Genomic DNA, 25577 nt, shown 5'->3' with positions numbered 1-25577 from the left:
CCCCCCCCCCCCCCCCCCCCCCCCCCCCCCCCCCCCCCCCCCCCCCCCCCCCCCCGCCTTGTAAGACCTCACACAATCTGAGAAAATCAGGTCTTAACCTGGGAGATCGGAAAAATCTCCACTCTTAACCCACCAGGCGGCAGCGACCGGGATTCGAACTCACGACCTCCCGATTAGGAGGCCGACGTCTTACCACCACGCCACTGCGCCCGTCGGGGGCACATACCAAAAATCAAAAGCCTGACTGCTTTTCTGTGAATAGTAATTGAGATTTATTTGTAATGAAAAAGTTTCTTAAAACCACTAGTGTCGTCAATCTGCGAAATTAATTCATAACAAAAAACATTTGCACAGGAAGCAGTTTTATTCCATGTAAAAGGTAGATAATAATTATGACCTATAGAAGGTTAAACAGTTTTCACGGAAATGACTGTGCCTTTTCCTCAAAATTGTCATTCATATGTGACTGACACAAACTCTGATGACAAGACTGTTTTTGTGTGTGTTTGTGTGTGCGTCTTTTATTTTTTTATTTTTTGTTTTCAACAATGGACGGATTAAATAAGTCATTTGAGGTGCTAGTTCATTTATTATGACAAAAGTAGGCTGACGGTTGGAATAAGTGTCGTGTGTAAGAGGTTTCTGTGAGTGCAAGTCAACACATACACGTGATCAAGAAATGTGCATTTCACTCGTTAAAACTTGATTACTCAAGTGCGCATTTATGTGACTGAGAGAATTGCTGACGATTGGAGTGATTTTCGAGTGTATGGGGGTTTCTCTGCGTTTTTGCCAACGCCGCAGACGTGGCGTGCTCAAGAAAATGTTCAATTATTTGTAAATCACTCGTTTACACTCTTTATTTGAGAGTTCATTTAAAAAACTGATAGAAAGGCTTATGACTGGAGTGATCATTAAATGTAGGAAGGATACTCGATTTCTACCCAATGCATACCGGCATCGCGTAATCAAGAACTTCATAAATCACTCGTTTATCTTTGTGACTGACGTTAACGTTGATGATTGGTGTGGTTTTAGAGTATGAGAGGGTTTTCTGAGTGAATACCAATGCATTCATGGTGTGATCAACAAATTCATCAATCTCTTCTTTGAGCTTAGTTGTTCACGTGCTCATTTTCGTGAAATGCGGCTGATGATTGGTCTACTTTTAGAATACAGGTGAGCTACAGGGGACCCAGCAACAGCGCTAGTCCGCTATTCGTTCGCTTAAATATGTTCGCTCTTATCATCGCAAAACGCAGCGACCTCAAGCTTCATAAGTTGATCACCAAAACAAGCTTCTCTGAAGAGCCTCTATGGAACTGGACATTCACGGCTAAAACAAAGCTTGTTTGTCAAACTCTCAAAGACAGAACAAGGGAACACTTTCAGAGGAGTCAAAAGGACGCCGTTGAAACGGTGATCGTAAGGATTGATCCGTTTTTGATTGTGTGTGTGTGTGTGTGTGTGTGTGTGTGTGTGTGTGTGTGTGTGTGTGTGTGTGTGTGTGTGTCAGTGTGTGTGTGTATGTACGTACTGGCGAGTGTATACATGCGTGCCTGTGTGGGTGTGTTTTGCGTGCGCGTAGTTTCAGGACCAGATAAAAAGGACTGATCACACGAAGCAGACAACATCCATACATCTACAAATGCTCCAAAGATGCATCTTTCTTTCATATAATATATAATGACACTTAGTGTTAATGTTCTTACTCCCATATATATACAACAGGCAGGTCAAAAATAAAAAAAATAAATATAACATACATATGTCTTTCTCATTATGTGTTGGCACATGCATTTAGTACATACCGAAAACTTTGCAACAATGAGAAGCTCCAACATACATGCATGGACTTTTACAACCTGATATCGATCACTATGTCTGTGACCGGAACATTGCTACAATAAAAAGCTAGGGACGGTTCAAGGGTACGCTGATACAGTCAAAAGTCTTGTGTCCGCGAACATCAGAACTAACCTATGGCCGCCGTACGCAGTTTACGTGTATGCGTCAAGCCATGACTATTAGGGTTTAACGTCCTCTTAGACCAACTGGTCTATATTGGGACAGGTATTGGTAATACGCTGAAGATATGGTGTGATACTTTGATTCGAACAAGCCAGCTGTGGCTGTCTTCTTCGACACACCAGCATTGGGTTTGTCTCGTCAAAGTATCGAAATACGATCATGATAATCAGAGACGAGAGATTATGCGTGTTTTCCAAGCCCTGAGACTTTCGCTGTAAACGTGGGATCTTTTTCGTGCGCATGTGTGCACAAAGCTGACTCCGAGAAATAAATCTCTCGCCGAACGTGGGGATCGAACCCACGCTGATAGCGACCAACTGGCTACAAAGTCAGCGCGCTACCAACTGAGCTACGTCCCCGCCTAGCCATTTATGAGCCCCCGAAAGCCGTATGAAGGAGCAATAAATTATTGATTTTGGCACCGTCTGTGAACACTGTTCCAGTCAGAAATGATACAGCCTTTTTGCCGAACCCTCTACTGGACTTTCGGCGGCATTTCCCTAATGTGTGTGTGTCAATGTTTGAATAACCGACAATTAACTGCAGAAACCAGTCTTCTTTTGACTTGCAATCCTGATTATGACGTGGGTGTACATGTGTGTGTGTGTGTGCGTGTGTGTGTGTGTGTGTGTGTGTGTGTGTGTGTGTGTGTGTGTGTGTGTGTGTGAAAGAAAGAGACTCAGCTCAGAGAGAGAGAGAGAGAGAGAGAGAGAGAGAGAGAGAGAGAGAGAGAGAGAGAGAGAGAGAGAGAGAGAGTTGTTCCAGTCAGAGAGAGAGAGAGAGAGAGAGAGAGAGAGAGAGAGAGAGAGAGAGAGAGAGAGAGAGAGAGAGAGAGAGAGAGAGAGAGAGAGAGAGAGAGAGAGATTGTTCCAGTCAGAAATTGTACAGTCTTGTTTCCAACCCAAGTGCTGTACTGTACGTAATTGTGGCGGCGGCACTGACTTTCCTGGTGTGTATTGTGTCTGTGAGTGTCAATGTTTGAAAACCGCGAAAATGAACTGCAGAAACTAGTCTTTTCTTGACTTTCAGTCCAGGTTATGACGTATGTGTGACAGACGTAGGTAATTAGCACCAACACTGTGTACCCTCCGCTCCCCCCACCCACATCCCGCTTACTTATCCTGACCATCTTAATTATTACTACTATCAATTCACTGTTTGTGCTCCTTCACCCTTTACCATGTATGGTGGAGAAGGAAAACAAATGGGAGGCACGGTGGGGCGGGGTGGAGGGAAGGGGGTGGAAGGGGGACTCACTCAACCGTGGCGGGCTAATAGACGTCACACATGCGTCAAAATCAGTTTAGTCTGTTTCTGTAATTCATTTTCGCGCGTTCAAACAGACATTAAAGTACGTGTAGTATTAACTGACCTAACCTATAAGGTTAATACAGTTTTAGATCAAAAGGCGGCAATAACAAAACAAAACTACCACAAATATCAAGGTCATACATTCGGATTTTGTGTAATCCATCATAAGTTTTAACCTAATAATAATAATAATAAAACATTCTTTTATAGCGCTGTTCACCGCCAAATGGCAGTCTCATGGCGCTTTACATTATAGACATTAAAATTCAACATTTTACATATAAAAAGTTTCCTCGTAAGAAATAACATACAAGCATTAAAAAAAAAGTCATAGACAACGACCACTTATAGTTATACATGTATAAGATAATCTAGAAAAATTGTTTTTAAAAAGATGATAAACTTATCTTACTTTTATAATAGTATCTGGAGGGGACCAAATTACTAAGACTCAAAAATGCAGCTCTGATTGCTGTTTCCATAGTTATTGTTACTGTACTAGTTCAAGGAAACTCCTGTTCTGAGTTCAGAAGTTAAAACCGGCCAATCGATGGCTCATCATCAAAATAATGTGAATTTGTGTAATACTACATTTTCCGCATACCTTGGCATGTACACACACCAAAAAAGGTTTGGCACGTACTTGTCAAAGCATTTGCCGTCAGTGCGCGCAAAATAAACGAGCAGTGACAATTGTAATCACGTTTACTTTTTGAAGCCAACGTCACCAACACCATTTTCGAGTCATAGGTGAACATTCTTCTAGCACTCCCGTATAACGCTCTAGCTTAATAGCTCTACGTTTCCATGAACAAATTGTATCATGTAGTCCTATTCAGAGATCGACTCACACTCTTTTATTAAATCATATCGACCACTTGTAGCCAGTGCAATAGCTCCTTTCAAAGCTAAGGTTGTGTCAACCCGAAAAAAAGGAAAAGCATTAAATCCAGTTGTCTGAAGCTTAAGACCTTATATAATAGTTAATTCTAACCGCGGAAAGAGGATAAGAGTCACGACTTGCAGAATGGTATCCATTCGGTATCCATTCAATTTTTCTAAAACACTGAATGGGACATTTTTAAATTCTGTACTAAACATGACGTCCTTGAGATTGGACTTTCGTACAAGAATTCCGTTCTCCTTTATATGCCAGTTAGGCAGGTGTTGTACATTTTAGTTCGATGGACTCTTCCCCCAAAAACGGTAGCATTCCATGGCTGAGATTTGTTCAAGTTGGGTTGGTTGTTGGCTTTTAAAGGCATATGTACTCGATGACTATACACGCTAATTGCTTTACCAACAGCTGGAGACATGCTAAATTAAGTTCCCTGCAAAATATTGTGGTCTAGGACCCCTTCAATGTTGAGATATGTTAATTTTCATTTTGATCTGGATCGTCCTATTTATAGATTTGGCAACACATGTAACGTTGATGCAAGGGAGCTAACACCGCGGCTTTGTTGACATCCTCACTTTTTCAGAGGCTAGAACAAGCTGTAATGCATGTATTATGGTCCGCGCATGGTGACATATCGTCATTATATGGTCTTATGGTGCGTTTGACATCGATTGTGGGCAAACTACACTTTGTAAACACGGGAGCGCGTACATATGCCTTTAACGTCCCTTCAGCCTATTTGAGCTATGCGGGACTAAGGCCAAAAAAAAAATAGGTATGTTTACGGTAACCCGACCGACCCTAGTTTTTTCGCGCGACCCTAGACTTTTTTTGGGCATTTGGGGGAGAAAAAAAAAATCTTGGGTTTTTTGGCAAAATAACGTAAAAATATGGTTTTTTGGAAAAAAAAAAAATCCCGACCTACCGACCCTATTGTTTTGGCCTATGTTACCGTAAACAGACCTATTTTTTTTTGTTGGCCTAATCAAGTTTATTTCCTTCCTCAGTATATATGTTGATCTTTTCGTTGAAACTACTGATTTACATTTAGCTCTGTCACAGTAAACAATGGCGGAGAAGTCTTGTGAAAATCATGTAGAAAATCCTTTCTACCCTACCTGCTGTTCCAATGAAACTATTCTGTATATTATCTCGTTTTACTCAACAGCAGTGGTTGACTCACGATTCTTGTATGAAGCCTTCGGTCTTGTCCAAAGCGTGTATAGCCAGTGGAATATAGCTCCTTTCCCAAGCGAGATTGTGTCAACGCGAGAAGAATGAAGAGAATTTAATCCAGTTGTTGGACGTCCTAAAGCCTCAGTTCATTGGAACGGCTATAGCCAAATCATTTGCGCGGATTGAAGCTGGATAAGAAATGAGAGTTGGTGTGTGTGTGTGTGCGTGTGTGTGTGCGTGTGTGCCAGTGTGTGTGTGTGTGCGGTGTGCGGAGGGGATGAGATGGTGTCGAACAGCCTTTTCACGAGGAGTGTGCACGTGCTTTTACGCCAACAATCACAAGACTCAGGAAACGCCAAATCGGAGAGCGTCAATCCTGAAATCTTCACACAGGGCTAAGGCCAAAAAAAATAGGTCTGTTTACGGTAACCCGACCGACCCTAGTTTTTAGGCCCGACCCTAATCTTTTTTTTGGATCGTCTGAAAAAAACAAAAAAACGCATCCAAAATAGAGCTGTTTGCGCTCAAACAGCAGACGACAGAAGGGAGGTAAGCTCAAAGTACTGTTTATAGTTATGTTGGGCAAAAACAGGGATTGATGAGAAGAAATGAACTGTGAAACATCATAGAGAGGGGAGAAAAAAAAAAGCCGACCTACCGACCCTATTTTTTCACCCTATGTTACCGTAAACAGACCTTTTGTTTTTGGCCTAAATGACTGTCAAAACATTGGTACAGCTGACTGTTTTGCTAAGTGCATGTTTATCGGTACTATCACCACGGTATGTATACATCATGTTGCACTACGCGCGTATAGCCACGAACAGATTATACCGGGTGAGGTGACGGTAAGCCTATAAACTGACCGTAAACATGTCCAAAGATTCTCGGTACTGATCATCTGCATCTTCGGTTCTTAAACGTTCTAGGCTACTTGCATGTTAGTAAAACGGCAAAACAAAATTAAAATAAAACTGAAGGTCGTGAAAGTCTTGAAATGAATGCAAACAAACTTATTTCCATCATAAATGACAATTTATAAATCAAACTGGAAAGGATATTCAATTTCGCTATACTAAAAAAAGAGCTCTGTTCCACAAAAAGAAAGTAAATACAAATGAATGAATACAAGTGATAAAATAATTAACAAGCACACACACGAAGGCGCGCGCGCATGCGTGCACACACTTAGCCAAAATACACTGCCACACACACACACACAGTAACACACACACACACACAACCTTAATCTTGTTCTTTCCACAGGTAAAGAGCAAACATGGTACTGCAAACATCATGATTGTTGCTCAGTCAGTTCATTTGTATATTTTGACGTTTCAGTTATATAAACTACAAATCCTGTGTTCTTCTTCTGAACTACGAACACAATAGCAAATCACACAGAAATTGTAAGGAGCGAACGAGAAGAAGAAGAAGAAAAAGAACTTGAGAAGAAGAAGACACAGAAATTCAAGACAATAATGGTTAATTACAACACCTTACCTTGATCCAGTTTACAGCCTGCTCCATTGGAGATAAAACTGGTGAACAGCACTGAAACCCGAAGGCAAACACCTGATATATGGTTCAAACCTTCCTTCTGCCAATTTTGTTTTGGCAATGTTAAAATGCACAGTCCAAGAATTGTATCTGTCAGAAAAGGTTCAAACTTTCCTTCTGAGAATTTTGTTTTGGCAATGTTTCAATGCACAATCAAAGAAAAGTCTCTGTCGGAAACCAAGCTCCTCATTTCAACGGTTTTTCATAACTTCAGACAAACGCCTATTATAGTCGAAGCCGACGCGTGTTAGCGGTTCAAACTGCCGTCTTCGTCTCATGAAAAGTGAAAAGTGAAAGCCGCAATCACTTAAAATACGCATGCACTTATTGTATACAGTGGGGGTATCCGACCACGAAACATTCCGAGGGACTGTTAAAAACTGTCGAGCTACTGACTTCAATCAGTAGCAGTCAGGTAAGGTTTGGGGGGGGGGGGGGCTGGAGGAGGGAGGAGGGAAAGAGGGGGGTGGGGTGGGTGGGGTGGGTGGGTGGGGGGGGGGGGGGGGGGGAAGGGGGGAGAGTATTGAAGTCAGTGGTGGAGGAGAAGGAAAGCAGGAGTTTATATAGTTGAGCGAGAACCATATTGTTTGTGTCAATCAGGGCGGGGATGTAGCTCAGTCGGTAGCGCGCTGGATTTGTATCCAGTTGGCCGCTGTCAGCGTGAGTTCGTCCCCACGTTCGGCGAGAGATTTATTTCTCAGAGTCAACTTTGTGTGCAGACTCAGTCTCCTCGGTGTCCGAACACCCCCGTGTGTTCACGCAAGCACAAGACCAAGTGCGCACGAAAAAATCCTGTAATCCATGTCTGAGTTCGGTGGGTTATAGAAACACGAAAATACCCAGCATGCTTCCTCCGAAAACGGCGTATGGCTGCCTAAATGGCGGGGTAAAAAAACGGTCATACACGTAAAATTCCACTCGTGCAAAAAACCCACGAGTGTTCGTGGGAGTTTCAGCCCACGAACGCAGAAGAAGAAGAAGAAGATTGTGTCAATGCGCCGGTTGTAGATATAGCGCAGAGAAGGGGGACTGAACTTGAATTGCCATTTACATTCTCGTGATCGGAAAAGCGAAAACACAATGCGGTAACAAGTGTTAAGTTGCGCGGGAGGCGTAGTGGTTAAGACTACACCGTTGTGTGTGTATGTGTGTGTGTGTCATTGTGACTCTGTCTATTGATCGTGTCGTCACTCATCGATGATTTATGGCCTAATGGTCGAACGAAAGCTAGCAGCAAATCATCTTTTTTTCGGTTGGCGATGGGGGAGGGTGGGGGCCGGGGGTGGGGGGGGGGGGGTGGGGGTGTAACAACACAATACAGACACTGACAGACTGATATCATGACAGGGACAGAGAGAGAGAGAGAGAGATGGATAGAGAGAGAGATGGATAGAGAGAGATGGAGAGAGAGAGTGTGAGAGAGAGAGAGAGAGAGAGAGAGAAAGAGAGAGAGAAAAAGAGAAAGAGAGAGAGAGAGAGAGAGAGAATGGTAACTTTGGTTTAAGCGTGTTTTTATTAATTTCTTGTATACATGTTATATACAGTAACAACATTAAGAACGTTAACAAGCAGACTGCTTATGGACACGTTCTAAAATGGTAACTTTGGTCCGGGATCTGGGGACATCCTTATAGACGATCTGAAGTGCACTGGGTATGCATATGAACAATGGCTGCATGGGTGCTCCTTTACTGGCGCGGAGAATCAGAACTGTCAGCACGACCAAGACTCAGGGGCTATATGTAGATGTGGCTATATGTGGATGTAAGTGTATGTGGTCATCTATGGTATACAGTACCATACCGTACAATACCATTATAGACCATATCATATCATACCATACCGTACCGCATCGTACCATGCCGTGCCATATGCCATGCCATGTCATATCGTACGATACATAAATAGAGAATACTACATGGCTTGCTGTGTCGTACCAGATTTACACGATTTTTTTTTTAAATATTGAACTGCGGGCGAAAGCGAGCTGTTCACTATTTGAAAAAGCAAAGAGTGTAAATCTGGTACGGAACAGCAAGCCATGTAGTATTCTGTTTATCCTACATACTGTACTTACGTGTATTTTACTGAAAATGTCCTGCAGTCGAGGCAGCTAGATTGAAGACGCTTGTTTTGGAACCTCGATCTCTTTTAAAGCCTCGTGCAATCTATTGCGTCAAAGCAAAGAAACGTCACTCTGAAAGTGTGGCGTGACCTGTTAGTTCTAAAAATTCATCGAGGGTAATTAGCGATGGCAATTTTTTTTCTTCTATAATGACGTTTGTCTCGGTGACTTTGGCATCATAAGCATTGGAAAAACAGGTCCCTGCCAGACTTGTTTGACATGACCTCATTTACATGATATACACACGTGTGATTTGAACGATTATTATCTCACGAGTGTCTCTCTCACGTATGTAGGATAAAATACAATACAATACAACACAACTCTAAAGTGCAGTGGCCGTATGAACAATGCCTGCATGGGTGGCGTGCTCCTTTACTGGCGCTCAGAATCAGAACGATCAGCACGACCAAGACTCACTGAGGGGCCATATGTGGATGTAAGCATATGTGGACATCTATAGTATACAGTACGTTACTATGCTGTACTATAAAATACAATACAATACAATACAATAAAACAAAAATGCAATACAATACAATACAATACATGCAATACAAATTTATTGTCTGATTTTTGGGTACACAAAATGTTCTTAGGCTCGAAACACACAGGAAATAAACACAGTAAGTTAGGGATCACATTGCAAATAAAATCACAGCTAAATACTGCAATAAAACACACTTTTTTAATTTACAAAAAAAAGTATTCAAAAATCATGTTCTCCTGTTGTTGTGAGATTAGTGCCAAGTCCTGGTGAACATCTTATTTCAAAACACATCTAACTACCTTTCTAACTAAATACCATTCTTGCACGCGTACATTCCAAAGCACACCCACAGACACGCTGCTAAATCTAAGGAAAGAAGAAACACAAAATGTATTTACTTTTTCCAGGCAATTTAACTTAGCTAACATTATTTGGCCTTGAAGTAGATCACAAGATGTCCTATTGGGGCTGCCTGAAGTCGACCTAGGTTATCCCGAGTTCCTTTACATCCAGCAGATTCCCGGTGGGACGATGTCGGCCAACCTTTCTACAGATCAAAGTGGAAGCATGGCAATCTGATAAAAGAGATTGCCAAACACATATCTAACTACCTTTCTAACTAAAATCTAACCAAATACCATCCTCTTACGCGTGCATTCACAAGCACACCCACAAACAGGCTGCTAATCTTAGGAAAGAAGAAAAAAGTTATACGCAACTTTTCCAGGACCTGTATGCACGTCGTTCCGTTTAGTGGACTAACCGCGTTTAACCCCTATACGGGCGGATAGGCGGGAAAAATCGGTATGCACGTCAATCTGGTTAGCCTATCCTATACGGATTTTCGCGTTTAAAGTTATCGCACCTCTGGGGGTCCGATAGCGGGCAGGCTAAACGCGTGTAAAAAGTCTAGATCTTGTGGGTAACAAGGACATTTATGGGAAATCGGATATCCTCTGCTGTAACCTCATGAATATTAATGAGTAGCACATGGACCAATCGCTGGGCAATGCCAGAGATTGTTCCAGCCAGGTTAGCGTGGATGCTTTCCCCTTGACCGCGTTCAGTCACTCTCTTCTTTGTCTACCTAGGCCTACACTGACAACACCATTTTTGCTCTGTCTCTACTTTTGACTTATTCTTCGTCTTTTCCCTCCCACCCATCCCTATGTTTACCAGTTATCCCCTTTGTTACATATTGCAATGGAAATTTAGATTCTTATCCTTGTCATGGTGTCATTATATTGCAAGCTATTATTGTTGTCACCTTGCTGAATATATTCGTAAATTTGCTTGTACAAGTTTGGTTCCTGTCACTGGAATGAGTCAGCCTCTGACGATTGGTTGTCCATGCCATAATTCGGGTCCATGGTTTATTACATTACATGCCCTTATTGGCTCCTATTCACTTTTTATTCTGACAATTTTTATTCTTCATGCTGCCAGGGTGTGCTCAGTGGCACCACCGTTTGAGCTTCGGTGCAGTACCATTATTGATTGGTCTGGAACCGAAACTTAGGCTATAGTCCACAGTTGCACGAGGTCCCAGACTACTTCCCTTTCGCCCTGAGCAGTTTTTGGGCTGAGCAGCCGGCGACTGTGGCATCTGGCATAATATAAACATATATCTAAATAATATCAAACTAACGTTTCAATTGTCAGCGTTATGGCGGAACAGCCCCAAAAGCTTTATGGACTCTCTAGATTTTATAACTTGAAATTCAATTGTTGGATTCCATGAAAATCCCCAACTAAATTAATTAACAGGTTGGGCAATTAACTATCTATTCTTGAAAAACATAGGTAAGGTAAAATAATTACAGAATTTAATAAAAATAATTGTCACTTCGGTGGCCTACTGCAGCAACACTATGCATTGACTCTGTTGTTTTTTTGCTTGTATGTTAATTGTGTGAACTGTGTCTCATCTGCCTTGTCTCCACTGATTTCACATAAATATGTATGAAGTTTGTAGCTACATCCATGTACTTGGAAGGTCTTTATTGATGCGGATCCTCGACCAAAACAGTTGAGTCAGCATCTTGAAATCACAAACACGGAAGGGGTTGTCGCCTTTTGTGTTTCCTAAATATAAAACAATATAAGTGTAGGTACGTTGTGTTTGAATCGAAAATATGCCTCAAGATAAAGAAAGTCCGTGTTCAGTACCAAAGAGTTCCGAAACCTGAACCAAACAATTTCCAGAACCCAAAACCTGAAACCAATCTATAAAATAAGTTCAAAATTCTTGTAAACCGGAAAATGAACAAAATCAATAGATTCATCACTTACTATTGCTGAATCTGGTACCAGACTATAGTAGAGGCACACGTGAAGTCTTGAATAATGAAAGATTTCACGTTTCATCAGTCTAGTACAACACAGGCGCTGTTGAAGCATTGAGCTCATCGTCTTTTTTGTCACCCATGTCTTTTTCACTATGAAAAGTTTACTGATCTTTGGACTTTTTTGCAAAGAATGCCCTGATGTAATCTGTGCTGCAGTCTGCCTTTCAGCATCTGCTGCACATGGCTCTTGGAAGACAGACAACAAAGTGATTGGGCCTCCATGTGGCTTCTGGAAGATCCTTTCCATCGACTCGAGTCAGTCCAGAGAATGGCTGGTGAATATACCTTTTCTGGACTACTGAGAAGCACGCTGGGCTTGTTCCCTAGGTCACGTTTTGACCTCCAAACTCTGGGTACAATGACTGCACCCCTGTCTTCAAAATGGATGCAACACTGAGCGTGCATCTGCCAAATACCCATATATGAGCCTGGGACAGTGGCCTTACGAACTTCAGCCTCAAATATGAATCTGATGGCACTGGAAGTGAAAACTTCCAAGTTGAAGTGTTCTGAGTAGCTTGCATAACTCTTTGACAGATCCTGAGATCGATCAGAATCACTGCAAGTTTCACTTGTCATGGGTACAACACCCTCCAGATTTTTGCTATCAAGATCTAGTCTTGGCGGAAACTTATCCAGTTATGATCTAAATTGGAAAAAGGTCGACATCACTTGCAACTTGTTACTTTACTGTTACACACCCAAGGGAAGCAACAACTGACATAATACAGCCAAGGACTAGCCCCAGTTACTTCCCCTCGGTTGCAAGGCCGATGATAGCAAAATGGATTTTTTAGGGGGAACAACTCACACGAAACATCATCCACAAGTTAGAACTTCAAAATAATTGTGGGTCATAATATATTGTCGAGTTGCCTTGGTTATCTGTTTGCTGCCGTCAACTGGAATTCCCTGCCCACTCAGATTAGACATGCCCCCTCATTCACTTCTGTCAAAAAAACAGATAAAAACTCATCTCCGGCTTCAGTCTTCACTGCAACTAAAAAAACAATTCTTCCCTCACTTTGTAAATGGCCTGGCATATTTTAAGAGGTTTCATTTTGCTCTTGTGAGCGTTTGTATGTGCCCGCGATGGTGTCCTATCATTATGTGTAGCGATGATTGGTGGTTGTAGTCGATAACGATCGATTTATTTGAATTGTGCTTTGTGTACGTGATTGTGTCTCCATTTATTTGAAGATATTTTCAATGTGCACTGTTGCTGTAATTAAGATGATTATATATTTAAGATTGATTGTAAGGCGCTTAGCACTATTTTGGGATTTGCTCCATATAAATACCCTTATTATTAAAATAATGTTCTTGCTTGATTTGAGTACTGAGAATAGTGATATCTGGTGTCATTCAAGCTCTCAATACACTCAAGAATGTTTTTCACCACCGATCTAACTGCAATACAAAATGTTCGGAAATAACCATGTCAGGATTTTCAAGCGGTGTGGCAGGGTAAGCGCCCCAAACTCAGTCATGCTGCTGACGGCTTTTACCTGCCATCGTTACAAATTACAATATGTACGTTCAACTTTATTTATGAAAATATGCACGTCAGAGCTTGCAGTGGTCGCTAAAGCATGTGGGTTTCTCTACCTCCAGCAAAACCCAGGCCATGTTATCTCAACCAAACCATGTTGTCAGCGAACTACGCAGACCAACAATTATATTGCTCCAACGACAGTTCACAGCAAATCCCAGATTCGCTAATTTTCGAAAGAAAAGGGTGTCATATTGAGCATTACATACACATCAGCTGTTTGAGCGAGATGGCAGGTAAAATCCCTTTAGCCACGTGCTGGACTGCCACCTTAGTGTCCAGGGAGTTAATTCGGCCACACAACTTGAAAATCTGGACAGTTATTTCCGAAAATGTTCATCCTGTGCATGAACTGATCCCAATCAAAAGGGTGTAGAATATAATTTAAAGCAGTGTCCTTACTCGTACAGATAATTCACATTCATAGTTTGATTTTGAAGCTGTTGTTGCAATGTGGTTAGGTATACTCTTGATCAGATTCACACATCCACACAATGACAAACACACTGGTTACACATAACAGAGGCAGGTTTATTTGTCTATTTCTTCTTGGCAACACCAACAGTGCGACCTCTGCGGCCGGTGGTCTTGGTATGCTGTCCACGCACACGCAGGCTGAAACAGAAAAAGGAATTGTTCTACACTATGTACAAAGCAGCTAAAAATTATTTACTTATTAGATATGAAATTATGCCATGACTATTCTCATACCATCAGAAAGTATACATGCCAGTTCTCCCACTGAAAAATAGCAAATAACGGGGGTCTGAAAAAATAAAATGTACAAATGCAGTGCTGTTCCCAGGCTCATAGGGCAATGGGTCAGTTGGACCTGGATTGAAAATATGCACAGGTCAAACTGATCTAGCTTTATTAAGAAAATTGATGATCAGAACTCATACCTATCAAAACTATTCGACAGTAGTCAGACCAATGCGTGAGATCAAAAAAAGTACGAGTCAATTAACGAACACTGTGCCTGAGAACTCCACTGCAAATGGTGAACCATTTCGAATCACATGATTTCTAGTCCCTAGGATTACATTTTGAGGAAATCCACGAATTCATGGAAACAGCACGAGTCCCAACATGCATATGACTTAAACAAATGGACTTTTTCTTACTCCATAAAACACTGAGTTTATAGTAGCCTAACTCAGTGACTGACCCAGGAACTGTTTCGCAAGTTAAAGCTCCTAACCACAGGAAGGCACAACATATATTTGTTGTCTTACAGAGGTTCTAACAGTAACAGAACTTCTCTCTCTGATATGTCTCATATGCACAACACAGGGCCCTTGTCAGGTTGGTGATACATGCACCGTCCACGTCCACCCTGGCAACACATGGCCGTATATTTGACAATTTGATGTCAGTCGAAAGGTGCAGTTGCGACTCACAACGAAACTAAATACAATGGACCTTTTCGGTATCTGAGCAGCTCTCGCGAGACACGCTCTTTGTTATGCTTTGAACCTTGGCTTTTACAGCTTGCAAGAGATCCCTGTACCACATGCTTTGCTATGCTCTGAAGTTTGCGAGAGATTACGAGAGCTTGGAATACCGATAGGGTCTATTCACAAATGGTCATGGGGTTCTAAAATCTCCATTTGTACTCAAATTACTCAAACTGAGCAAAGACGTGGTCCATAACCAATACCTTGTGCATAAAAACCCCCATCTCAGTTGAGGCTTTAAAAGTAAGAGAAATTGTAATGTTACATGAATAGCTCATGTCCGACAAAGCAGGTCCACACACACACACATCTGCAAGGTCTAGATATGTCCTTACCCCCAGTAGTGGCGGAGACCTCTGTGGGCGCGGATCTTCTTGAGCCTCTCCAGGTCCTCACGCAGCTTGTTATCCAGCTGGTTGGACAACATCTGACCGAAGCGACCGTCCTTCACGTCCTTCTGTCTGTTCAGGAACCAGTCGGGGATCTTGTACTGACGGGGGTTCGACATCACTGTGATGATGCGCTCAACCTGCAATAGAATAAAACTCTATAGAATCTTGCATTTTACTTGCTTAAAGCATAAGGCACATGATCAGCTTGTGAGTAGAAAAAGAACCAGACTGGTAATGGGATGATTTTTAGAACACTGACTGAAGCACACACAATACCACTCCAAATCATAGATCCAACAGAAGCCTACTTTTTAGACTTTCGACTTCTATCTTTTTCAGATTGTAATGCTCATAACCTCTTAAAATTTACCTTGATTTTAAGCCTCTCCACGACCTGATAAGGCAATTTATTGTACTCATAAAATAATGTTGTCGGACCTTTCGTGTCTTAAATCAAGAGCACAAAAAAGGAGACGCACAAAAAGCATGGAAAGCATCAAGAAAAATGTATGTATCCTTCAGCTATTTCACAACAGTAATTGTCATTAGGCTGGGGAATTCCCCTCGGATCCGCAAATTTCGGAAGAAATTGGTTTTTCAGAGGAAAAAAAATCTGATCAAACGAAAATGTATGAATAATCGCAATACAGTTTGTTCCTTATCTGACCTGATCAATGTTCTTTGTAGTTAAGCCTGGATGAAAAGATCACTGTAAAGTTATATAAACTGTGTACACAAGTCCTGATCAATGTGTTGTGGTACACTGTCCAGAGATAATGAAATTTCCTGCCAGACGAAGCCTCCTGATATCTTCCAGAAATGCCGAAATTCAAACTCGGCCCCTGGACCCAGGCATATTTCAGAGTTTTTTCAATACAGGAGTTCCCCAGCCTGTGTTATTCTTGGCAAGTGATGTAGAACTTCTTTTACAGTTCTTGGTTGTACATTTTTTTGTACATTTGTCTCCCTGCTTTTTCTTTCATTCATGTGAAAAAGAAATCACTATGGTAAACCTACCTCCTCCTCAGACAGCTCTCCGGCCCTCTTGGTGATGTCAACGTTGGCCTTCTTGCAGACCACGTTACTGAATCGGCGCCCAACACCCTGAAACATACAAATCAGACATCCATGAGAGTTTACCAACTCACAAAAAGCTGCCTTCTCTGTTGACACTTTACCAAAATACTGTTTTTGAACTTTACTAATACAGTACATTCAGCAGTCATTTATTCAGTGAGTTGTTCTTCGCTAATGGTGACTGCGGTGGGTGACATCAAGTAAAATCAATTTTTTAAATTACGGGGAATGATGGTGACAAAATAAGATAATTACTGCATTCTACTGATGTAGCAGTATCAACAAAATCACCATGAAGGAAAATAATATGACAGAAGTAGCACTTATTCCTGCTTGTTTTCGTTTTTTGTTCACAAAATGGCGGCCAAAACGTGGAATGACAGACCCCTGCCATGTTCACAACACATTTCAAACCGACAGCTGCTCTAGAAAGGATAACTGTTATCATTCAACGATAACTTATACTTGGATTAAACTGCACAAAATCTTATTTGGACAACTGACCCTCTCCTGCTCGCGTGCTGCGTCCGATAAAAAACTGGTAACCTTCGAACGCGCGGCGTCACAAATCCGATCCACTGAAGAAAGACAATTTGCCGGCCTGAGCGCCAGGAAGGCAAACACACATTTTTATTTTCAAATCATGGCATCATTATCGATAGATGAAGATATTTGGTCGCGTGAATATACATCCGTGTACCTCGCAACGGTGACTTTCGTATCTGCCGTCACAAACGTTCGCCAGGTTACCCCGATTTTCATTTCTTCGCTCGCGCAGTTGAGCATGGATTGTTCTCGTGCGGCCTCAGTCCGGAAGACGGCAGGGTAAACACACAAATAGTGATGATGTCCCGAGCTTTGTGTACTACATAGAAAAGTTTGTGTACGGCAAAATTGATGACGTGTCACAGAAGCGAGGTAACTCTGTTCGCAGGTTACTTTCACGCGAAATGTCTCTGTGCCACCGCGGTTTCGTCCTGAAAATCAACCGTATCGCATTGATTTTGCGAAAACTGAAAGTGCAGGTAAGTTGCACAAGTTTCCTTAATGCTTACTTCGTAAAATTATTGATGTTAAAGTTGATAGTATGGTTATTTTAGAGCACAGGACTTAAAAATTATCGGGAGCTATGCAGCGACCGGCCATTCTCGAATGGTTTCATTCGTACGCAGGTGACCACAGATAATAGTTCTGCGAAGTTTAGGTGGCACTCTTCGCTGTTTTTTGGCAATACAGTTGCAGAACTGTTTGTGTTGGTATTGTCTCCTTTATAACATTCATTTGTAGCATAATTTGATTGATTGCACCAGTACAGCGTAATACATGCACAAGTATTGGCAATTTGGTGTCGCGTGATTTGCAGGTTACCTCTTTCTGTTTTGATACATTTGAGCAGTAGTTTGCATTTGATTCTAATAATCTGTAGGTATTCCAAGTTACACCCTTTTAAACAATCACTGACCAAAATATCCCTGCCCTGCTGTAAGCAGTTGTGTTGCCACAAAAAGATCAAACTACAAGGTAACCTGCAAACGGTGTCACAAAATTACTGAACCTAACAACACTAAACTGTACATCAAAAATTCTTCAATACATGACAAACTAACAGCAAACACTCTGTTTTCATGGAGTTTACTCAAATTGTTTCACAGAATTAGTTTATAGATATGCTGTGTAAATTTGGTGTCACAAAGTACTGCAGGTTACTCCATTGTGACCCCCACCAGTCAGTCTGCTTTTTTGTCCGAACCATAAAAGTTCCTGACATTTTCTTTTTAGACTCAAATAATACAAGGGCTCCACTTGACAGGAATAGTATTTTCCAGGTTGTAGCTGCATTTTGAAAATTTCAGTAAGTTTCCACTGTTTGGTCACCAATAGCAAAGAACAACTCATGTGCAAGCATTGCATACTCTGAAGCAAGTCACTTTTCTCAAGGGAAAGATTCGAAGAATGACCATCAAACAACGGAATGAGCTGCAAATGTGTGTGCAATTTGGTCATTTGTGTTCTTGAACAAAAAAAGCATGCTTTTGGTCGCAATTTTTGATTTGCCTTACCTTTGTTTACAATGACAAAAGCTATACACACTGTAGGTCTGCATACACTCAATGAAAAGCTCTATTACACAGATAGATCTTTAAGCTAATAAAATTCCCTCTAACAAGTCGTTACGAAGTAGCCAATGGAAATCAATCCGACGTATTGACTTCCGCCATCTCTTTGTCGGAGCGTATACAGGGATGGCAATAATGTACTCATAGTATACAATCACTTATAGGTCGATATAAACTCAAAGTGTGTTCCATAATCCAACAATATACTGCCGTGTAGCATCAGTTTTGTATACATGTGTGTGTGTTTGTCCCCAGCCTACTTTGACACTATGAATCGAAAGTGCACTGCTTTACTATACAAAATGGCGTTGAATGCCACCGAGTGTTGATGCGGTTGCCTGGTCTATAATATACACTCCGATAATCATATGGCAATCTACATTACAATTTACAGTAAAGGCCTTGCAGCATCAGATTGTTTTCGATTTTTTTGTACTCCGTGATAATCAACTTCTCTGAGATCCTGTCGCTACAAAGTGGGGTCGAATGTCAAATTCGCTTTGCGACCGGAAGTTAACCATGGAGTGCAGACAGGAAGAGAGTCTTGTATACACTTGGAGTGTGTATAGACAGTGCGATTACAATATGGCCTTCCAAGGTTTTCCTTTTGAACCACATGTAAATCCCTGAAGTTGCAACTCAAACGTACAAACTGTATTCTGGCAAAAGGTATTCTTATTCTGGCCCAAGGAAAAATTAAGTACGGCAGGGGGAAAACTGAGGCTACAAATACCGAGTGCTATGCCTTTGACGACACCCCAAAAACAATAAAATATTTAGCTGTGAACAACATCTAGTTAGTAGTTACTGCGCAAGTAGACGATGTCACAATATTTTGACGTCAACGGCCAATGCACCCTGATGTCATCCCCACTCTAGGGTCTCTCATAATTTATTTTCAATTTCTGGGTGTGTGTCGTATCATGATTTCTCTTTCTCGCATGCTTTTGTACACAGTTATGGGTGTGCACATGTGTCAAATTGTTTGTTATAGTGTGTGAGAAAAAACTTTGTGTGCATATGCATGAGGGATAGGGCATACGTGTGTGGGAGAATGTGTTTTGTGTGTCGGATAGACTCATAGAGTGTGTGTGTTTAAGTGGGTGCAGGTTTTGTGTGTGTTCGTGTGTTTTGCATGTATATGTGCGTGTGCGAGAGGGAGGGCTGGCCCAGCTTGTGTGTGTATCACTGTATGCGTGTAACAGTAAAAGAGAGAGGTCTCTCCCCTTTCTGAAAGGTGTGTGTATATTACTTGGGGTGTGTGTGTGAGAGAGAGGGATGGCCCCGCATTTGTGTTTGTAAGAGATTGGTCTCTCTCTCTCTCTTGCCTTTCTGAAAGGTGTGTGTGTGTGTTGACTTGAGGTGAATGTGTGAGAGGGAGGGATGGCCGATCTGTCCTTCGCTTGGGGTACGCAGTGCCTTGAGTGGTTGACTACTGTGCCAAAGGCTTAGCACTTCTAATCAATAGATGGTTTAGTGCACATTCACTATAATCAATCACGATGTAAAACGTTCTTACCTTGATGGATGTGATGGCGAACATGATTTTTCGTCGTCCATCAATGTTGGTGTTGAGCACACGCAAAATGTGCTGAAACTTCTCTGGAATTACGAGACTCTGCAACAATGAAAGACATCGCAGAATAAAATGTCAATGTCTACAATCCTTATTTAACGCATCTACGTGACATGCATGTCTGGACAATGTTCAGACTGACAACGGCCGTCAGGAAGAAACTGAAAGACATACAACAATCTCGATTCAAGTACTCGTAACTGTCAGAAAAGACGTATTGTTTATGGTATGTTTCAAGGTAAAAACAAAAATGGAGCTCTTTCTAAAGTGTTATGAATCAAAGTAATCAGTTAAAGCTATGTAGAGCATATTAGATTCAACACATTTTAGAGGATGAACCGATTTTAATCGCCTATATTCCAATTCACCCACCATGGTGCTCGCTATCAGATGTGAAAGGAAGTTCAAAACCGGAAATAGGAACCACGTTTGCGCACAAAATGTTGTCTTTACACTGCAAGCTAGTGTACTAAACCTTGACAACTATAACGCATTTATAAACCCTGTAAATTGTTCAATTAATCAAATTATAAATAACAAATGAAGCATATCTAAATCTTTTCTTTCTCCTTTCTGGCAATAAGAAGAGACAGTTAATGGATGAGCAGAAGCGCCCATTTCTGTTTTGAGTTGAGTTTCCTGCATTCAGTTGTTAATCGGAAATTGGCTACGGTTCTGGAAGGCATCGTGGCAGACGATAAAACCGAGAATTCATCTCAAAGAGTGGATGTTTCCAAAGCTCCACGATGGCTGATGTTCTCTTAAGAGGCTCTCAGAAAGTATGTCGATGCCAATGTATTTTATTGCCTGCTCTTGTTGACAAGAAAGATAGGAGAGAGAATTCGGTATCTGTATAGTCTAGGCTACCAGTAACTTCGTCACACGGTAGATTCGTCACGGGTGAATTACCGGCAGGGTGGGCGGGTGTTTATGCTTAGAGCTTATGCTTTCAGATGTTTGATTTGGGCGGGGATGTAGCTCAGTCGGTAGCGCGCTGGATTTGTATCCAGTTGGCCGCTGTCAACGTGAGTTCTTCCCCACGTTCGGCGAGAGATTTATTTCTCAGACAGGCATGAGACCAAGGGTAGGGCGGATGGTGGCGAGAGAGGTGAAGGGACGGGGAATGTTTACAGTGCCGTGTGCCGGGCTGTGAGCAGTGCCCAACAATGTTTAGCTCAGGCACCGTCGCGGCAGACGCCCCTTAGTTCTATGCAGGAAAATGCAGCGCGCTATTCTGGCCAACTGTCGTCCTCATCTCTAAGGCAGACTGATACCAAGAGGTGTAAGTTACACCCGCCTTTAGGCTCAGGCATTTTCAAACGCTCGACTCAAGACTGCAGAGTTAACTTTGTGTGCAGACTCTCCTCGGTGTCCAAACACCCCCGTGTGTACACGCAAGCACAAGACTGAGTGCGCACGAAAAAATCCTGTAATCCATGTCAGAGTTCGGTGGGTTATAGAAACACGAAAATACCCAGCATGCTTCCTCCGAAAGCGGCGTATGGCTGCCTAAATGGCGGGGTAAAAACGGTTATACACGTAAAATTCCACTCGTGCAAACCACGAGTGCACGTGGGAGTTTTAGCCCACAAACGCAGAAGAAGAAGAAGAAGATGTTTGATTTGTGGGAGAGATTCAAGATTCACATTTTTAAGAGAGAGAGAGAGAGAGAGAGAGAGGGGGGGGGGAGGTTCAAGGTTGTACCTTGTATTACCATTACATAACAGCCGCGCTCGGACTACTGTGGCGAAGTTACCGGGGACCGGTGACGAATCTACCGTGTGACGAACTTACTGGTATCCTATCTGTAGGGTACGTCGCTAGCATCCAGATTGCTGGCTTTGGCGCGACGGGTGGGTGTGCGCAGCGACGTCGTCTAGCGGCGGCTGGTGGTCAGCGCCGACTTGAATGTCTCAGTAGAGTCTGAGTGGACAACTATGTTGTCCAGGTGATTCCACTCTATTGTGGATCGTGGGAAGAACGACTGTCTGTATTGTTCGGTGTTGCAGCGTGGTACAGCGAAACACCTGTTGTTGTTTTTTATGTAATTGTCTATGGGGTTGCTACCAACGTAGTCTGCTGTTTGTCTTTTGGGTCGAATCATGCGGCCAGCACGTTGAGGGGTCAGGAATTTGTCTGGAGGCATTGCCGGCACCGGCCCCTCAACCACCTTGTACTGTTGTAGTAAAAAGTCAGGCGGAGGTGTACTCGTCGTTCCTGGATAGTCGGGAGGTTGTGGCGTGTCAGGAGGCCTGTAACCAAGCCAGGACGTCTTGGTCGGTAGTCGTTGGCGATGAAACGTGGCGCTGTATGCGTTCCATCCTGTCGATGTCCTGCGCTTGGTGCGGGTCCCAGACTACAGCTCTGTACGCAAGGAGGGTTCGGACGAGGGCCAGGTAGGCATTTCGTCTGCAGGCTGCCGGGCAGTGGCGGAGGTTTCTGCGTAGGAAACCAAGAGTACAGTTTGCTTTCTTGATGATACTGCTGATGTGGTTTCTCCACTTGAGGTTGTCAGAGAATAGGATGCCTAGGTATGGGTTGGATTGGACAGCTTTTGTTTCAATATAAGCTGACCTTACTTCTCAACTTCTGTTTCAGGGGGTGGACCTTCGCCAGTACTCTAAAGAATTAGACTTGGACACTTGTAACTTGTCCACATCTCGCACAAGGCACACAACTTGTCCACAAGAACAAGTTGCACGGTTGTTGCCAATGCAAATTTAAGATCTGAGCTTGCACGGCTGTTTACATTAAGAACACACAAACAAAAACAATTGTCCAAAAATGGTATTAGCGTACACACTAGAACATTACATTGTGATGATTAGAGAATTTGGATGATTTGGATAATATAATAATTAGATTGATTAATTTAAACATGTCTCTCAACTTTATTATGTCCTGCCCCTACGTGAATAACAAACTGGTAATACACAACAGAAAACGCGCACATCACACACACACACTCACACGCACACATCTTCCATCACAGCAATTACCAGTCAAAAGTTTGTAGTGTGTTTGTAGCTGAAAACCTATCATTCAAGACATACGTACTGGTTTGAAAAAAAAAAGAGGCACATCTTACATGTACATATGATTATATTTTAGAATTAGAATTTAAAACTTGCTGTAATCTGCAGTCTATGGCAGAGGAGGCTGCCTTACAGCTAGGAGAGCTGGATCTGACATCAGAGGACTTCTTGTTAGATGAGGTTGATGGTGAGTTTCTACCACAACCACTACTAGTACTAACATTGCAGCTTTGTTAGTTTGTGTGTGTATAATGAACAACACATTCTGCGTGACAATTGTCATGTAAGATGTTATGATTGTCCCAATTATCTTGTTTTTTAAATATTTAATTAAGTATGGATATATCTCAACATCTTCTTCACAGCAACTGAGCTAGATTTTGAAGGTTTGTAACTAGTTGAACATGATAATGGTTGTTTTTGGCTCACGTAAGTGTAGCCTATGCGATCGTAACTTTGTCTGTCTGTGCGTGCGTTTGTGCGTGCGTGTGTGTGTATGTCTGTGGTAGAAACTTTAACATTTCCGAGTCTATGTGTGAGTGGTTATCCAAGACTATGGATAAAGCTCGCATAAGATTACGTCACGGTCAAAAGTGTTTGACGTCAATTAATGCATCATGACTGCATGCCTCCCTGTAGTCTTTCTCTCTCGCGTGGTGTGTGTGGTCTCGGTCATTGTTATTTTGAGCGGGCCGAGACTATTTGGCAGTCGTGTCCCTGTAAGTAGGCTACATGCAGACACAGACAGATCTAGATCTAGTGTCTCTCTTTCTTGCACAGTCGTCACCTAAGCTTACTGTGTGTGTGGGTGTGTATGTGTGACGGAGTGATTGAGTTTGTGTTACTGTTTGTCTATTTCTTACGTGAGCCTTGAAGGCTTCGCCTCTTGTTCTTCTTTGGAAGGGGGGGTGGGAGGATGTTTGGTTTGCTGTTTTAAGAATTCTCTCTGTGTGTATGTACATGTGTACGTTTGTGATTTGGTGACTTATTACTGTGTTACATCACTTCTGGTAGAAGAAAACCTCTTCAGATTTTTAACGTTATCATTCGTCTGATATTATTGCAGTGCATATCCAACAGAATCTCGAAGATGACATAGTGAAAGAGGCATTACAAAAGGTAAGCATATTAATCAAAAGTCTTGAAACCGCAAACATAAAATTAAAAGAATAAGGACAGATCACAATAGTGATGAAAAATTGAACCTCTTCATTTCAATCAGCTGACAAGTGCATGTTAATTGGATTTTTTTCTGAACACACAATGCAAACAGACATGTAGTGATGTAAATTTGCTTGTGCATGCCCACACTCACTCCTGCAAGCAATGTCGAAACAACCTATTTCATCTGGACAGAATTATGCATAGATCTGTGTGTTACAATACATGAGTACAATAATTTTCTCGACAGAGTAGCTTTTGTTTCTATATAAGCTGACCTTACTTCTCAACTTCTGTTTCAGGGGGTGGACCTTCGCCAGTACTCTAAAGAAATTGAAAAGGACCTACTTGAAGTTGAAAATGCATCGGTGCAAGATTGTATCCTATCATGAATTAAAAAAAAAGGGAGATGGGTGGGCCAGGGATGTTGCTACAAATTTATACCTACAGGAAAAATGTCCTGAGCTCTTCAGCACCTATAGGACATCTGACCGCTTTCAGAAATTTATATCAATAGGACATCATAATTGCACTACATTACACAGAACGTTTGAGTGTATACTGTTTTAAATATTTTTTTATTGATTTAGTTTCAAACGAGACCCAAAAGAAACAAACAAATTAAAAAGCAAGCCAAAACTTCAGTACTCTTGACTTTTATTGTCTCACAAACTGTATGATTTGACTAGAAAATGAAATACCGAGAAGATGAAAAACCAAATGATGGGTTCGATCTTCATGACTAGGGGGGGGGGGGGGGGGGGGGGGGGGGGGGGGGGGGCGGGGGGGCGGAGTCCGATTCATTAGTACAGCTGGTCCTAATGTCTTGAATTGAAAGCAAATGCAGACGCAATACTTGGTCAATTGCAGTTGTCTCTTGTACTAACTTTAGTGTGCTTCTAACCGAACATGACAAACACAGGGAGGGTTGAGAGAGGGGCCGGGAGAGCCAGTGTCTGTTCATGATATATAATAAGGTTCTGCTGTGGACAGCGTTTAGAATGTCCAGACTGCTCTTCTTTTACTGCTTGAAAACAAAGAGGCATTTTGGTCGAACCAAGGGCAGACGGTTTTACCCAAACGGCACATACCGCAACCAGTTTGGAATTCCCAGCAACGCAAGATGCGCACTGCACATCTTCAGTCCACCTGTACACGAGAGCGCTTAGTCGCCTTTTGAAGATTTGTATGTTGACAGAAAAATTAACGGATACCACCCTGTCTAAAAGAATGGAGCTCTTATCGGACAACGGCCTCTCTCAGTTCAA

At 42.1% G+C, this 25577-nt stretch overlaps 4 protein-coding genes across 4 annotated transcripts in view; 1 reads left to right on the top strand and 3 right to left on the bottom strand.

The window, feature by feature from the left end:
- Window positions 1–7350, bottom strand: part of LOC138948770 (kelch-like protein 5) — a 23502-nt gene extending 16152 nt beyond the window's left edge. Inside the window, exon 1 of the mRNA XM_070320379.1 lies at window positions 6923–7350. The gene's annotated coding sequence lies outside the window, so the exon portion shown is untranslated. The remainder of the gene's footprint in view (window positions 1–6922) is intronic.
- Window positions 1–25577, bottom strand: part of LOC138948777 (uncharacterized) — a 408503-nt gene that overhangs the window by 238309 nt on the left and 144617 nt on the right. The gene's annotated exons all lie outside the window — the stretch shown is intronic.
- LOC138948769 (small ribosomal subunit protein uS13) lies at window positions 14005–20544 on the bottom strand. The gene is made up of 5 exons (XM_070320378.1): window positions 20486–20544; window positions 20057–20155; window positions 16361–16447; window positions 15287–15480; window positions 14005–14109 (listed from the first exon to the last, which is right to left on the bottom strand). The coding sequence occupies exons 1-5, from the start codon at window positions 20486–20488 to the stop codon at window positions 14034–14036; spliced, it is 459 nt and encodes a 152-aa protein (XP_070176479.1). The 5' UTR covers window positions 20489–20544; the 3' UTR covers window positions 14005–14033.
- The window catches only part of LOC138948768 (vacuolar protein sorting-associated protein 52 homolog), a 40759-nt gene continuing 35943 nt past the window's right edge, over window positions 20762–25577 (top strand). Inside the window, exons 1-4 of the mRNA XM_070320377.1 lie at window positions 20762–20892; window positions 23257–23335; window positions 24215–24267; window positions 24612–24687. Coding sequence (XP_070176478.1) covers window positions 20860–20892; window positions 23257–23335; window positions 24215–24267; window positions 24612–24687 — 241 coding nt within the window. The 5' untranslated portion in view covers window positions 20762–20859. The remainder of the gene's footprint in view (window positions 20893–23256; window positions 23336–24214; window positions 24268–24611; window positions 24688–25577) is intronic.

Source organism: Littorina saxatilis, linkage group LG15, assembly GCF_037325665.1.
Source record: "Littorina saxatilis isolate snail1 linkage group LG15, US_GU_Lsax_2.0, whole genome shotgun sequence".
Taxonomy (NCBI): Eukaryota; Metazoa; Mollusca; class Gastropoda; order Littorinimorpha; family Littorinidae; genus Littorina; species Littorina saxatilis.
The sequence above is the reverse complement of the archived record's forward strand: the minus strand, read 5'-3'. Positions and strand labels throughout refer to the sequence as shown.

Coding starts and splice junctions, on each gene's coding strand:
- LOC138948769 (XM_070320378.1), bottom strand. Junction 16,448..20,056: donor TCGCCATCACATCCATCAAG/GTAAGAACGTTT, acceptor TGTATGTTTCAG/GGTGTTGGGCGCCGATTCAG. Junction 15,481..16,360: donor GAGAGCTGTCTGAGGAGGAG/GTAGGTTTACCA, acceptor ATTCTATTGCAG/GTTGAGCGCATCATCACAGT.